The sequence below is a fragment of the Athene cunicularia genome, assembly GCF_003259725.1.
Source record: "Athene cunicularia isolate RWA chromosome 4 unlocalized genomic scaffold, athCun1 chr4_part1, whole genome shotgun sequence".
Lineage (NCBI taxonomy): Eukaryota > Metazoa > Chordata > Aves > Strigiformes > Strigidae > Athene > Athene cunicularia.
The window spans coordinates 9,036,620-9,050,554 of NW_020799098.1; the positions used below are offsets into that span (position 1 = coordinate 9,036,620).

Sequence of the window (13,935 nt, forward strand, 5' to 3'; positions counted from 1 at the left end):
TATCTCACCAAGAACACTTCACAAGCTTTGTCTCCTAGACATCTGAAATCACATTTCTTAATACTTATTTAACAGAATAAACATAAGTCTAAAGTTTATCAGAACTTTTTCCAAAAACTAATCTGAGTCTTATTTTTTGAAGTCTGCATTGAAAATTGTAGTTATTGAACAAACATGCATTTTACTAATGTATTTTCAACCCAAGCATTAAGTTCAGCGTAACTGAAAATTAAATGGACTAAGCAATAAACTGACTTCATCGATTTTCATTTTCTGTGTTGTGAAATGTAAGGAGTAAGCAGAAAGAACAGATTATAATAAGTATATTAGCTTTTAAGTATTTTTTTTGCTTTAGACAGACATTGGAATGGTGGTGAAAACTTCCATGATAACCATATTTTGAGAGTGAGATATTTTAATGTAAATTTCATGAACTTTTAAAGCTTCAGTACCATTAAAGGTTTTTTCCCCCCCCTCTAACTTAAGGTTTGCTCCTCAATTCATGTTGTTCTTTACTCACTGTTTTATAAAACCACAATCACTCAAAAAAATCCCAAACATGTTGACTTGTCTGAGATGAATTCTGAGATTTCAATACGAGTATCACTGATATACCTAAAAATAAACCGGTATTCCTTAAAGATTTCTTAATATTTCTGTCTTGAAGGCACACAAAAGGATGTGGTTTGGCTATTCATAATACCTGACTTCAGAAACAGGCTCCTCTCTGAACCATCCCTGACAGATTGCATTCTCCCCCAGGAGATGCCTCCCCTCTAACAGGTGAGAAGAAATTAATCGGGGTAAACTTGTGCACACATCAAAACTATCCTTACATCAAACTGTCATAACAACATACAAGGAAGGTGATAAAGAGGTGGAAATTTGACACAGTAAAGCAAAACTTCTGTCAAATTATCTCTAGAGATTCCTAGGAAAAAATTTGAAGTTGGCTTATAAATTTCAATTCTAAGGTAATAATAGGGCTTACGGATTTAGAAAACAGTTTTTGTTTTAACACTCAGATTAAGTATCTTAAGGGTGAACATAAAAAAGCCTGAATAGAAAGATCCTTTAAGGATACAGCTTCATTTCTCCAAAGTAACAGATCAGTCTTCAAAAGACCTCAACTACAAAAAAAGTATTTTAATTCTCTTTATAGTTGAGCCAAAGCCTACTTATCTCCAATGGTTACCAAGACTGAAGCACTGTGAAAACAGGTATATATAAAATGATCCATCCTGTAAAAACAGATCCACAACATGAAAAACCAATAGTAACTTCTATTAAATTAAGAATCATCTGAGTACTGCATCACAATGTAATGAGAAAATGTCATAAGCATGGCTAAACAGAAACATTGATGCTAATTAGAAACAGGATCTCCAAAAATAAACTGCAACCTCAGTATTTCAGGCATCATCCAACCATAAGGAAAATCTGAAATGTTATAAAATGGTATTCAGAAAAAAAGTAAAACTATCAGAGATGAAAAGTTCAGAAAACTCCCATAAAATGAAAAACTACATTTAGTTATTTCATGGGTTTATCAGGCAGATGAGAGCAAAATAGAGTTTATGGTTAACATAGCAAACAAACACTTTTCTAGGCATTTATGATTTCTTTTTTAAGCCTTTGATTTTCGCTTCAGAAGAGAAGCAGTTACAACTATCTTTTATTACTTGCCTTATTTTTCTTAGCAAAGTGTGAAAAGGTCTGAAGAGCTCAGACATATCTTCTGGTTTATGGTCCAAATTTAATGGTCCCTCGGAGTAGACAACAAGGCCACTGTAATTCAAAACACATGCATAAACACACACCAAAAATGAATATTTCATTATACAGAGCAACTACTAAGGAGTCAGAAAAGCAACTGTACATAAACATTAGAACTACACTTAAATTACATATTGTTATCTTGTTTTTGTCATATTCACCCACAAGTAGAATTAAATGCTATTTAAAGCAACAGGGAAAAAATCCCCTTCCATCTGTCCACCCTCCCTTAAATATGGAAGAAAAAGCAATGGAAGTATAAGGGGAAAAACATATTTAATTTCTTGCTGCAGCTGACCCATTAAAAAAAACAACAAAAAACCACAAGAAACTGATTATCAAGAAAGTTGTGGAAAGTCCACTGACTTGAGATTGTAAATGGCTTTTTCTTTCCAGTATAAATAATTTCTAGGTAAGATAGTTGACTCTTGTGCTCCTATTTTCTACCTCTAAGATAAATACAACCTGGCATTAACATGTGGTAAAAAAAGAGCACACATTTTCTAAATCACATAAAACATATTTTGATAATACCATGCTCCTAAATCAATGCAGGACTTATAGAAATTTCCTTGGAAACAGGTTAGTTCACGGTCCTGAAACTTCCATGTCCTCCTCTGTAGATATCTCAATAGTTCCTCCTGACCAGATCACTACTGCCCAAACCTGTTTGTGAGTTTGATTAAACAAAATTCACCTTCTTCACCATATCTGCTGCATCGTACTGCACTGTCTGAGAAAGTGGATTCTACCCACACCAGGCACCACTGTGCTTAAAACTATTTAATCCTCTCCCCACTGCAAAAACAACGTATGTTTCTCAAAGGCAAATTCATCACGTGTTCTCACACTCGAGATAACAGATTTTAATTTTTCCAGGCCATTTTTCCCTTCTTGTCCTTACAGTCAGTGCTCAGCTACCTACAGTAGTTCAAACGTACGCTCATTTTCTTACACTCAGATGTTGCTTCGGAGAGCTTTCTAGCCATTTCGCATCCAAATCATCCAGAGCAATGGGGACTCACAAGATTGTTCTTATCTTTTGTTCGCTGGCTGTTTGCTAGCAAGCACCCTGCATGACCACTGAAGGCTCTCTGAGACACAGTGGCAAAGCTGATGTCACAAGTTACACGAATCCCACTGAAGTATTAAAAAAAAAAAAAAAAAGGACCCCTTACACTCTGTTTATCATCTGGGAAATACTGCTCTTTTGCTTCTGTTTATAACCCCAGAGGCTGGTTTACGCTCTGGTAGCAGTGTAGTACCGTGGTCTCCCATCAGGCTGGAAGATGGCCATCAGAAAATTCAAAATTGTCAAGGTAACAGAGGGTCCAAGAAATCTGACCACTAAACTTGACCAACACTGCTTTCGGGACTAGGGTTTTCAGGGAAGGAGCAGGGAAAAAGGAGAAGAAAAAGAAAAGTTGCCTTTTTTTATGGCTTAAGAGAAATTATCCTGTTACCACGGACACATAACTTCAATATTTATTTTCTTTTTCCTAAGCTTTCTGAGCTTCAACAGTCTACCACAAAACAAAGTAGTTACTGCTGACTCATGTGCTATGTTCTGCTCAAATAAATGTTACTTCTTTGTTTGGAAGCTTGAGGCTGCTCTCACTGAACTTCTACCTGATGCAAAATCACCATTCCCTTGGCTTTCAGGTACAATTTGCTTTCCATAGGGTTTAACTCTCAGAAGAAATAAAAGTGGGCTGAAGTACTACAAAAAAACCTTATGAAATGCTTGAATATAGTCATAACACAGAAATAACTAAAAAATGGAGAAAACTTTTTAATATTTCCTACTAGGTTCCAAGTTCACTAACACTTGTTAACATACTAGGCAACATACACTGTATGATGTGCATTGTAAACTGATGTCTGAAAAGAAACCTTAAGCAGAAACTACACTAAGAAATATTCCTTAAACCTTTGCTATTAGAGGACTGCAGGCATCCAGCACTTCTCCTTGCTCCAGACCCATCCTTCTCATTAAGACACAGAGCAACAGCACGACAACTTTGTGTGGGTCTATCTTGCATTTAAAGGCCTCTCCTTTCACAGTCCAAGTAAAAGGCTTGCATTTCTTCCAAACACAGATCTGGATGGTATAGTTTTTCTGTTGAACTTCACATGGTAATGATTTATTTTCAAATCACTGGATATTTTGGAGCAGTTAAACTTTTTTCTCTTCTCCCTCTCTGTCCTCTGTAATTTGGGATAGACAGCATGTGTTTTTCAGAGTGCCCTCGGTTTTCCAGTTAGTCATGATGTACTCTTCTTCATTGTGCCTTCCAGCAGCTTCAAACTGAGTTCTCACATTCCTGTTGTCCTTTTGATAATCAGATTATTACTGTTATTATTTTTAGAATGACAGTTACAGACAATAGCCTATTTAACAGGAAGAATGGGCCACAGGGATTTCCTGAGGAGAAGCGTATTACACTCAGGATTTGAGGTTTCTTATTTCCCTCAATTATACTCCTTATATTAGCTAACTTTAAAGCATTCACAATCGTAAAATATTAAAAATATGCTGGCTTTACTCCAGAGAAACTGCTGTCTTATTAAATTATGAAGACTCATTAGGAAAAATGCATCCGATTTGTTCAATACTGCAAAAGCTGCATGAAGCAAAACCACTTGTTTTAGTTTAGTTGTCAATACAGGCCACAAATCTACATATAAGTTAATACTTTCCTTGGAAAAAGATTTAAGCCTAACTCAGTGGTCACAATGCAGTTTGTCCTTACAACTCTTTCTGAACCTAGAGTCATTACGAAAAATACACAATTCCTGTTGACAACTTTTGGTTTTCAAGACTTGTAAACTTAGGTCATATTATTTTTGAGCGACACAAACTATTTGCTTTTAAAAAAATATTTCTGACAAAGTGACAATTTAAAATTTCTTTCTGGAGGATGACTGATCAATTGTTCCAGATTCCTGTCTTCTATATTTAATTTTCTACCTTCTCTTCTTTTTTTTTTTCTCATGATATTCTACATAAAACCAGTAATGATGTAAACCAAAACATAATCCTCTTATTTGAGTTTAAAGAAAGTAAAAGCAAGCTCTGTGAAAAAAAAGTTAGAATTCTGAACAAAATTTTTGAAATCTTCAGCAAATCTTTAAATCAGGCAGAGTGGGAAGTAGTTAAAAAATTACTTACCATACAATGGCTAATCTTGGAATTGTAAACATTAAAGCTGGTTCATAGTCATCTATCATATCTTGAGTGAGGTATCCAAGCCTTAAGGCTCTAAGCGGAAGAACAAGTTTATTTAGTAAGAGATCAAACTCTTGAAGAAAACATTTCAACAGGAAAAATTTTGAATAAATTGTTCTAAGCCAAACCAAATTGATGGTATTTAACTCATGAACTATTTTTGTACCAAATAAAACACTTTATATAACTGACTGCTGTAGTCTTGCTTTAAAGAAATATTAATATAAGAATAAAACTTTAAACACTTAAAACTTTTATAGCCATCCAAAACCAAAATAATTTTTATGCTGTTTTCCCTTTTTCTTTACTATTTCATGCCATGCTTCCGCTTGTCACTGAAAACCACTGGTACTCAGAATTTTACAATTTAAAGAACCATTTTTAAAATAGTAGGGAGAAATATTTGGTTTCACTTTCAAATAAAATTTGCTATAATCATTTAGGTGAACCCTTCCTAAACTAATAAACCAGAGTAAAAAAAGTTCTGTACAGCAACTATTATTGAAGTATAAGGATTTAATATTTGGAGGACACTTCACAGTCCCCTAGTAACATTTCAAATAACTTAAGCTCCTTTTAGATTAAAACCCAGTTTGGTATCACTTGGCTATGTTTTCCAGGCTTCTTCACAATTTCTAAATTTCCTTCCAAGTTTTGTAACATCCTCAAATTTCTTGTCCGATTTGTCCATATCTGAGCGTAAGATAACACCCAAAACTGCACACTATTCCCACTGAGATCTGACTGGTTCCGAAACGAACAGAAATAACAACTTCTTATTCCTTATCAGAACTTGTCTTGCCAATACTGCTGGTTGTGAACAGCAACATGACCATAAAGCCCTGGTTTGTACTAACAGTGGATGGACTCGGTGTGTGACTCACTCAACTTGTTCCCACACAACTCCTTGTTCCTTCCTACAGTCCACTGCCAGGTTATCCGAAGCTGCAAATGAGAAACCACCTTTTTCCTCTTATTGAGCAAATATATATCTATATCTATATCTATATCTATATCTATCTATCTATCTCTATCTATATTTCTCCTAATTGTGATCATTCTGAGTTGTAATCCTATCTTTTAAAATGCCTGAAACACCTCTGATCTTGGTGTCATCTAGAGACTGTGGCAGTGCACTCTGTACTCGATTTCTTAAGAAAAGTCAGAACCAGGGTCCTACTTCACAAATTCTCCTAATACAACAGTAAAACCAACTTACTCTGAGTGCATTTTACAGTGAATTGGTCTCTAATAATTCCACCCAGACTACAATTCACTAGTTTCCTTCTGAAAACAGTGTTGCACTGCTCAAAACCTCACTAAAGCTCAGCATTTTGCATGTTGTTCCCCTCTACTGTCTACCTGCTAGGCTAGTTACTCTGACGAGGGGGGAAAACAACAACAAAAAAACCCCAAGAAGTTCAACACAGTATATTGCAAACAAATTCACATCTTCCTTATCACCTTATATTCCTAAAAGAACTTAGGAATTGCTGGAGTGCTAGGATTTTTTTTAACATCATCTCTTAATACATACAGAGTCAAGCTCCAGTCCTCTATGATCCTAAAAGAGCTTTTACAAGTTTTTCATGAAAAAATCACTACAGGTTCACAGATTATTTGAATCACATCCCCATTTATTCTCGCATGAAGTATTATTACATCTTGATGCCTGAAACAGATTTAGCTTATTTAAATGCTGTCTTCGTTTACACATCTATAACTATGCATACCAACAGCATTGTTATTGTTGGATTATTAACTTTTGAGGGTTTTTTGTCTAGAAAATAAAAAGTATAGGCTTGTGCTGGGCAAGCATCCTTAATGCTTTTTATCTTTGTATTTGGATACTTACTAGAAAAGCAAAATATCTAGTGTTTTATGATGCTTCTTAAGGACTACAGTTCAAAGTTTCTACAAAAAGCTCCAAGTAAACACAGAAATTAAAATATAGTATGTAATTAAAATGCTTACCTCTCCACAGTTTCACAGAAAAGTACGATTACCTCTTGCTGTACATAATATTCTTTTGGAGACTTCACAGGTACCATGGCTGACACATAACTACAAAGATAATAAAATAATGTACTATTATTTTACACACTTTAATGATTCAGTTTATAAAAAGAAATGCAGTACAAATTATCTTTGAAACCTAACCTTTTCTGCAGCATTCTGAAACCACTCACTATGGAAATTGTAGACTGTAAGAATCAAAAGAAATGCCACTGATTTACTTATTGCAGATTGAGGCAATGCAACTCAGTAGTAATTTAGAAATATAATTACACACAGTTAACAATCAGAACTATATACTGTGTGGCACGGCACGGGTAGGTAGGTCCTAAAAGGATCTTTATTTGCTGCATTACAAAGATAGACTAGCTTGGTCTGAATTTTCTTAAGGAAAAAAAACAAAACCAAAACTGACTAAACCGCATATTTCATCTAGAAACATTTCACCTGAAATTAGTGAATTTCAGTTACCCAGCAGAGACAATTTAACAAACTTAAAAGTTGGCCTTCTTTCTATGTGGAATTACATGCAAAGGCGCTAATTCACAATGTAAGAAACACTGGTAAAAGTGGTTTTCTGTCACTATATTACTTAAATCATTTGTAGACTACAGAACACAGAAAGGGAAAAAAGTTCTTTGCAAAATAGAGACATAGAAAAATGCTGTATGTAGACAGCTGGTATGCACAGGCACTATCAAGAACCAGTTGCTGATTGTCAGTGTCTGCCCTAAAATAAATCCTACTTAAAACCACATTTTTAGCTGATATCTTCAATGTAACAGCATAACGATCTTTTTCTGAATCAGAAGAAATCGCTTAACAAAGTAATACAAGAGAATATAAATACTGCAGAAGGACAAACAATAATGGGAAACAAGACAGTCTATGGATTATTCCCAAGAAAAATTTAACATACCACCCAATTCTAAGAAACCTGTTCTGATGAGGGTAGGAATGGCTGAATTATATTAGATTCATAAACAAATTGGTCCAGTATACTGTCTATAACTATGCCCAGCACCACGAACATCTACCAGACATGCAGGAAGCTGGCTTAAATTCTAAAGCACAATGCAAGACTTGGTCAATGTGTCCTTTGCAGTTACTTTCCTCACCCCAAAAGCAATTATTTTTATTTTTACTATAAACCTCCAAGCCATTTTTCAATCACAAGCTTTTAAATCAGTGAGTTCCTGTGGTTAATTATGGCTTGTGTAAAAGCACTTCCTTCATCAGATTTCAATTTGCCTTCTTAAATTGAGTAGGTACATCTTGCTTGTATCTCTAAGCACAAGAGAACAAAACCTCATAATCTCTAGACTATTTGTTATCATACTTTTTTTTTAAAAAATGTCTCTTATTTGTTGCCTTTCCTCTGACAAAGAAAACATGAAAGGAAGCGATTTATGGCTTCCTTTTGTGTCTTGGAAAACCTCCCACAAATGCTATACATCAGTATGTAAATGGAAGATTATAGTTCAGTTGAAGAGAGCAAATGTTGATTTCTAAAAAGCTATTTAATTTTCTTTTCATTATTCCTACACTGGAATGAAAAATCTAGCAATAAAACAAATTACTGAAGAATTCAAATACTGTGATAAAAAATTACATACTTTTTCCATAGAAAGAACACTGAACAAAACAGCCAACTTAGAAAAACCAACAAGCCCCACAACAGCTGTAGTAACCAAGACAATGCTCACAAAACATTTACTTTGGAACTTTTACCTTAATTCAAATTCAGCAAAAAGGACATCAAAATGCTTGAGTGAATCTTTCATTTTTTCTGTGTAGAGGTTCAAATCCCTTAAGGCCTGGTCACGAATGATATTTCTAACTTCCTCTAGGCTTCGGGTCAGGTCCTTGGCCAAGGGCCTCATAGCCATACTCTCAATTTCACGATTCATAATAATTGAACCAGCAGCCAAACACTATGAAATACATTGAGAGAGAAAATGTTGTTACAAATTCACTCTTATGTTTTACAAATCCTACAAGGTGTGATATTTACTACTTTGAACAAGGACAGTACTTAGCCCCAATTTGTTGCAAATTATTAAACAAGTGAAGATTGAAGAATGGTATGCAGGGAGCCACTAAGTCTTCACATAAAAGGTTAGGGAGGAGCTCAGTCAGAGAGACATGAGAACAGGGGGAGATTCAAGTAAAAGAACCACAGAGCTGACAGAAGAACTTAAAAAAACCTCTTCTTCCACTAGTTAGGCAGTAAGTATTGTCAAAATATATACTCTATGTATACAAGGATTGCTTGAATAAGAGGGATGTGAATCGAACTAAAGTATGATCAAAGGACTGTTTTGATTCAGGCTAAACTGCTTGATTTTGTAAAATAAGTCTATTCCTTATAAAAAGAACAGAAATTCTGCAACCAAGATGCCTTCTGCAGCAAAACTAGTCACATTAGCTATCAGATCAGGGATCCAGGTAGACAAGTATCCTGCCTCCCACAGAAGCCATGAATGTAACTTATAGGAAAGAACATAAAGTCCAGATCACATAGTGATTCTTCCCTTTCAGTTTCTGGAAATCAGCTATTTAAGACACTCCTTGCCCCAGGAATTATACGCTGACTTCTCCTGACCAGCTCACAAAGACATTAAAAGTAGAGTTTTACTGTAACACATTAATAAAACCTGAAAATACTGCTATTAAAACAAAGTTATTTAATAACCTTTGCTGCTGGGTTTATTCCTTTATGGATACATGTGGAAGACAAGAAGTACTGATATAAATCATACTTTCTGTATTAATGGAAATATTTTTATTAACTAAAAATATACAAGGTTGTTCTAGTTTCAAAGTTATCATTTTCCGGTTTTCCCCATCTCCATTTGCAGCTCTGTGTCCCTCCCTTTTCCCTTGCACTCCCCTCAAGAGGAAGCATTTCTGCAGGTCTGTATGGGTGATGTGCAACCCCAGCCCTGGCTCAGCAGCCCAATGCACTAATTAGTGTTTTAAGGGTACTCAGAAGATCATGTTTTTACCTCTTAGCAGCAAAAGCAGTATTTGTGGGCAAATGTGGATAAGGCAAGTCTTATTGTTGATATGCATTCTTAGTCTGGTAATGATTGCACTGACAAGGACACATAAGTGTATATTCGTAACAGTCAATACAGTCGTCTTTACTACATGAATTTCCAGGAGAAAACTGTCTACAGTAGTATAAGTTAGCATTCCTTCATCACTGCATATGTTACTTTCTCTGAAACCAAAAGGTCTCTCCAACCTGTTAGTTTGATTTGGAGACAGTGACAGCTTGATTTGGAAAGAGTAAAAGCATTGGTTTATATAACACAAACAGTAAATAAAGGGAGACTTTTTTTTCCCTCCTAGAGGATACTGGCTGTCTGTGATTCCCTCAAGCATTTTCCACAATGCAAGGAGAAGTTACTGCATTGGCTGGTGTTTTTCCTGTTTATTTGCTGTAATCCCAGTTTTAGTCCCTTAGAGTAACAAAGCATAATGGGATTCACAGGGATTCATTACAGATGGTTGCATATAGAATGACTCCATCTTCTCCTACTTAACTACCAAGGAAGTACCATTAAGGCAACATGGGAGGCTCTCCACATTTTAAAACAGAGCATGGCATCACCTGCATGATGGCTGTGAAGGTCATATGATAATGAGAAGAAAAACTGCTGCTGTTTTTGCTGAGGACAGGATTATAAAGCACTGACATATCAAAACCATTTTGTAAATTCTATGCAGGATTTCCCTGACTCAGAGGAACCTACAATTAACAACTGTCAAAGAAACTTTTAGTAACAGAACATATGGAGGCATATTGGACTGAACAAGATAGGAACTACTGATGGAGAGCATACACTTCAAAAAGAAAGGAGGAACTGGTAGAGAAAAGAAAGGACAATAACAGGAACCAAAGAACTGCTTCAGATATAGGAGAGGCAAAGCTGGAAACAATACCACAACGTGCTCTTGTGCAGTGCGATGTCTAGACTACTTCCCGCTCGACTCTCATCAAATCCGTGGTGCTTGAAGGCACCCTCAGTCCAGCAAATCTGAAGACACTAAGCTCACCATTAAAGATGCCACAGTGATTTTTTTTAAAATATTTTTTTTAGCCAGACATCAGTACTAATCAATAAGTATCTTCCATATCACATCTTTTTTCTGACACTTCAGGCTTCCCTTGGTTAAAATAATTAAAGATTATTCCCTGCAAAAATCCATTGTTCCTAGAGGCTGCTGTAGACGCAGGTCTTTGAAAGAAACCAGGTAGGAGCAAAGTGGACTTTGGTGTTTTGCACAGAAACCATTATATTTTTGGCATACACATGAAAAAAAGTGAGTTATATGCAACAAATGTCAGCTCAAATTTATGTAGGTTTAGTATGAGTTATAGCATAATAAAGTCATTAAAGTGACAGCATGCACTTATATTTATTGGAGATAAGTGAATTTTATTGGTACAGAAATCCCTTATATACCTTCATATGTTTAAGATTTTCAAAGCATGAGATGCGAGATGGTCTATCAAGATAAAAAAAAAAATAAAAAAAATCAAGAATATTAATCAGATGCCGATTCACAAAATAATAGTTTTTAAGAGGTGGCCATAATGACAGCAGTCAATTATGGAAATAAACCAGTATGCTGTTAGCCCAACCAATACCAATACCGTAGTTAAAGAATCCCCTTCCACTGAGCATCCAGACGAAGTTCCCACTTGGCTATGTAATTATATGTACCATTTCAGAAGTCTCCCGATTAAAACTTCTGGCTTTATGTCACAAAAAACTGTCCCTTATCCCAAGTAACAGAAATAGGAGAGACTTACTTCTGCTCCAAACCAAAGCTGTCCTGCAAGGTTGTCATGGCGTATTTCCTCTGGAAACTTAACACAAAAGTCTCTGTTGGCCCGTTCATGTGGAATGCATTCATCCATGATTTGATTTATGATGTTCAAAACGTTATCCTGAAGCAAAATACAGCATAGCATATATACTGTTCCGATAGCAATCCCACAAAGTATTTTCTAACTTTCAATAGAATTTTTTAGTGAGGCACTAACTAATTAAGACAGAAGATACAGTATTTAGCTCTTATGGTCATCACACACAGAGAGACAACAAAGAGAAGAATATTGCCTAGAAAGAAGAGTGGCAAACTTCACTCTTTTTAGCTTCCCTAAAGACTGATTCTCAGATTCAGTGCACTAACTACTTTAGTGGGACTTCTGATGAGGAAGCATGATTTAAGAGCTTTTTACCTACAACTACTTATCTATAAAATAACAGTAAATAAACAGAAGTACAAGTAAATTAGGCTTCTCTCATTTCCCCTCACCAGCCCCAATGATATGCACTTCATTCTTCCAAAAAGAACACATGAACGAGTACCCTGGAGACATTAGAAATTTAGTTATATTGGCACCACTAGGGTTGAATAGAGTTAAACTCATCCTGAGAATCTAAAGCAGGTAGTTTCCATACTTGAGTCCCCAGTGGGCAAGGGTTGACACCCCTGCCTGCTTTCTCAACCTGTGGGCATTCAGGAGGGTAAGGGGACACTGCACAAGTTAGAGTGTCTTAGTAACTGCTCATATCTATGTCTGCACCAAGACAAAGACCAAAGACCTCTAACCAGCTTCTTGATATGCACTAAATAATCTGTATTTATTTCAAAATGACAATTTTCACATATCCCTGCTGGGAATTGCACAGAATTTGATTAACATAATAAAGGTAGGTTCAGAGCATGAAAAAGGCTGAGTGTTTTCATTAAAGATGTTTTGTCTGTCTCATCCTTCTTCCATTATTTACAGAATTCATATTCTATTTAAAATATATTTCAGACAAATAAAAACAAATCTGTCTGTACAGAACTGTTTAACAGACAGAACTGCTTTGAGTCTATACTTGACCATTTTATTTTCCTCTGTATTTAAAAAATAATAGGAGACAGAAGTTTTGAAGAAACCTGCCCCTTTATTATGTTCCCCACTGAGAAGGCCAAAACCTACTTTAGGTACAAAAGAAGATTCACTTTCTCTGTAATTTCAGTGCAGACTGCTGTAACTGCTGTTGCCAGAAAATAGTCTTAACATTAATGCTATAATCACAGTTGTCTTAATCCAAAATAAATAAATTAAGCATTGATAATGTTTATGACACATTGGTAGAAGGTACTTTATCTGTTAACAATTAAAACATTTTTACACAAATGTATTTTTTTCAAGTCTGTCATGAGAAAGCACATTTCATTTCAATTAAGTTGTTAAAAACAAACGTACACCTCATACATTTAAAATACAATGGCATACATAATATTCAACCATCTTCTCTAAAAACAATTCTAAAAACCAAATGCTCTGTAGCTCTTCCATGGCACCACAACACAGATGTGGCCAGCAGGTATGATAAGAGACAAGGAAACAGAATTCACTGACACAAAACAATTACAAAGATGCACTCCCTCACTCTGCTGGGTATAACATACTGCCAGGATTAGTGGGACACTTGGACCCCCTGGAATCCAAAGAGATGCTCATTGTAGAAACTGAGTGAAAACACAACCTCATGATATCCCCTAGTGTAACTGCAAGGGGAACTGGAAGATGACTGACAGAGCAAAGATGCCCACACCTCTTTTCAGCACCACCATCCTGAACAACTGGCTGAAGAACAAGCCAGACTGCCACCACCTCCCCTCTGCAGGATAAAGTGGAGATAGTCAAGGAATCATGTGCAAATGATGCTTAAGGATGAGAAAAAGCATAATAATGCTTTTATTATATATATTATATTATTTTATTATTATTATATATAAGAAACTAATGTCAAGTTTCTTACTTTCCTTCCTCCCATGTCTTAATTCCTGGTATCGAGTATACTCCTCTCATCATTATTTAGCTAGATCTAGCTGGG

The 13,935-nt window shown here is 35.6% G+C and overlaps 1 protein-coding gene across 3 annotated transcripts in view; it reads right to left on the bottom strand.

Moving 5' to 3' along the window:
• ZFYVE28 (zinc finger FYVE-type containing 28) overlaps positions 1-13,935 on the bottom strand; it is a 110,343-nt gene that overhangs the window by 48,761 nt on the left and 47,647 nt on the right. For all 3 annotated transcript variants that reach the window (XM_026847146.1, XM_026847144.1, XM_026847145.1), the window contains exons 3-7: positions 11,847-11,984; positions 8,753-8,955; positions 6,980-7,069; positions 4,949-5,038; positions 1,687-1,788 (exon numbers count right to left, since the gene is read on the bottom strand). In XM_026847146.1, coding sequence (XP_026702947.1) covers positions 1,687-1,788; positions 4,949-5,038; positions 6,980-7,069; positions 8,753-8,955; positions 11,847-11,954 — 593 coding nt within the window. In that variant the 5' untranslated portion in view covers positions 11,955-11,984. The remainder of the gene's footprint in view (positions 1-1,686; positions 1,789-4,948; positions 5,039-6,979; positions 7,070-8,752; positions 8,956-11,846; positions 11,985-13,935) is intronic.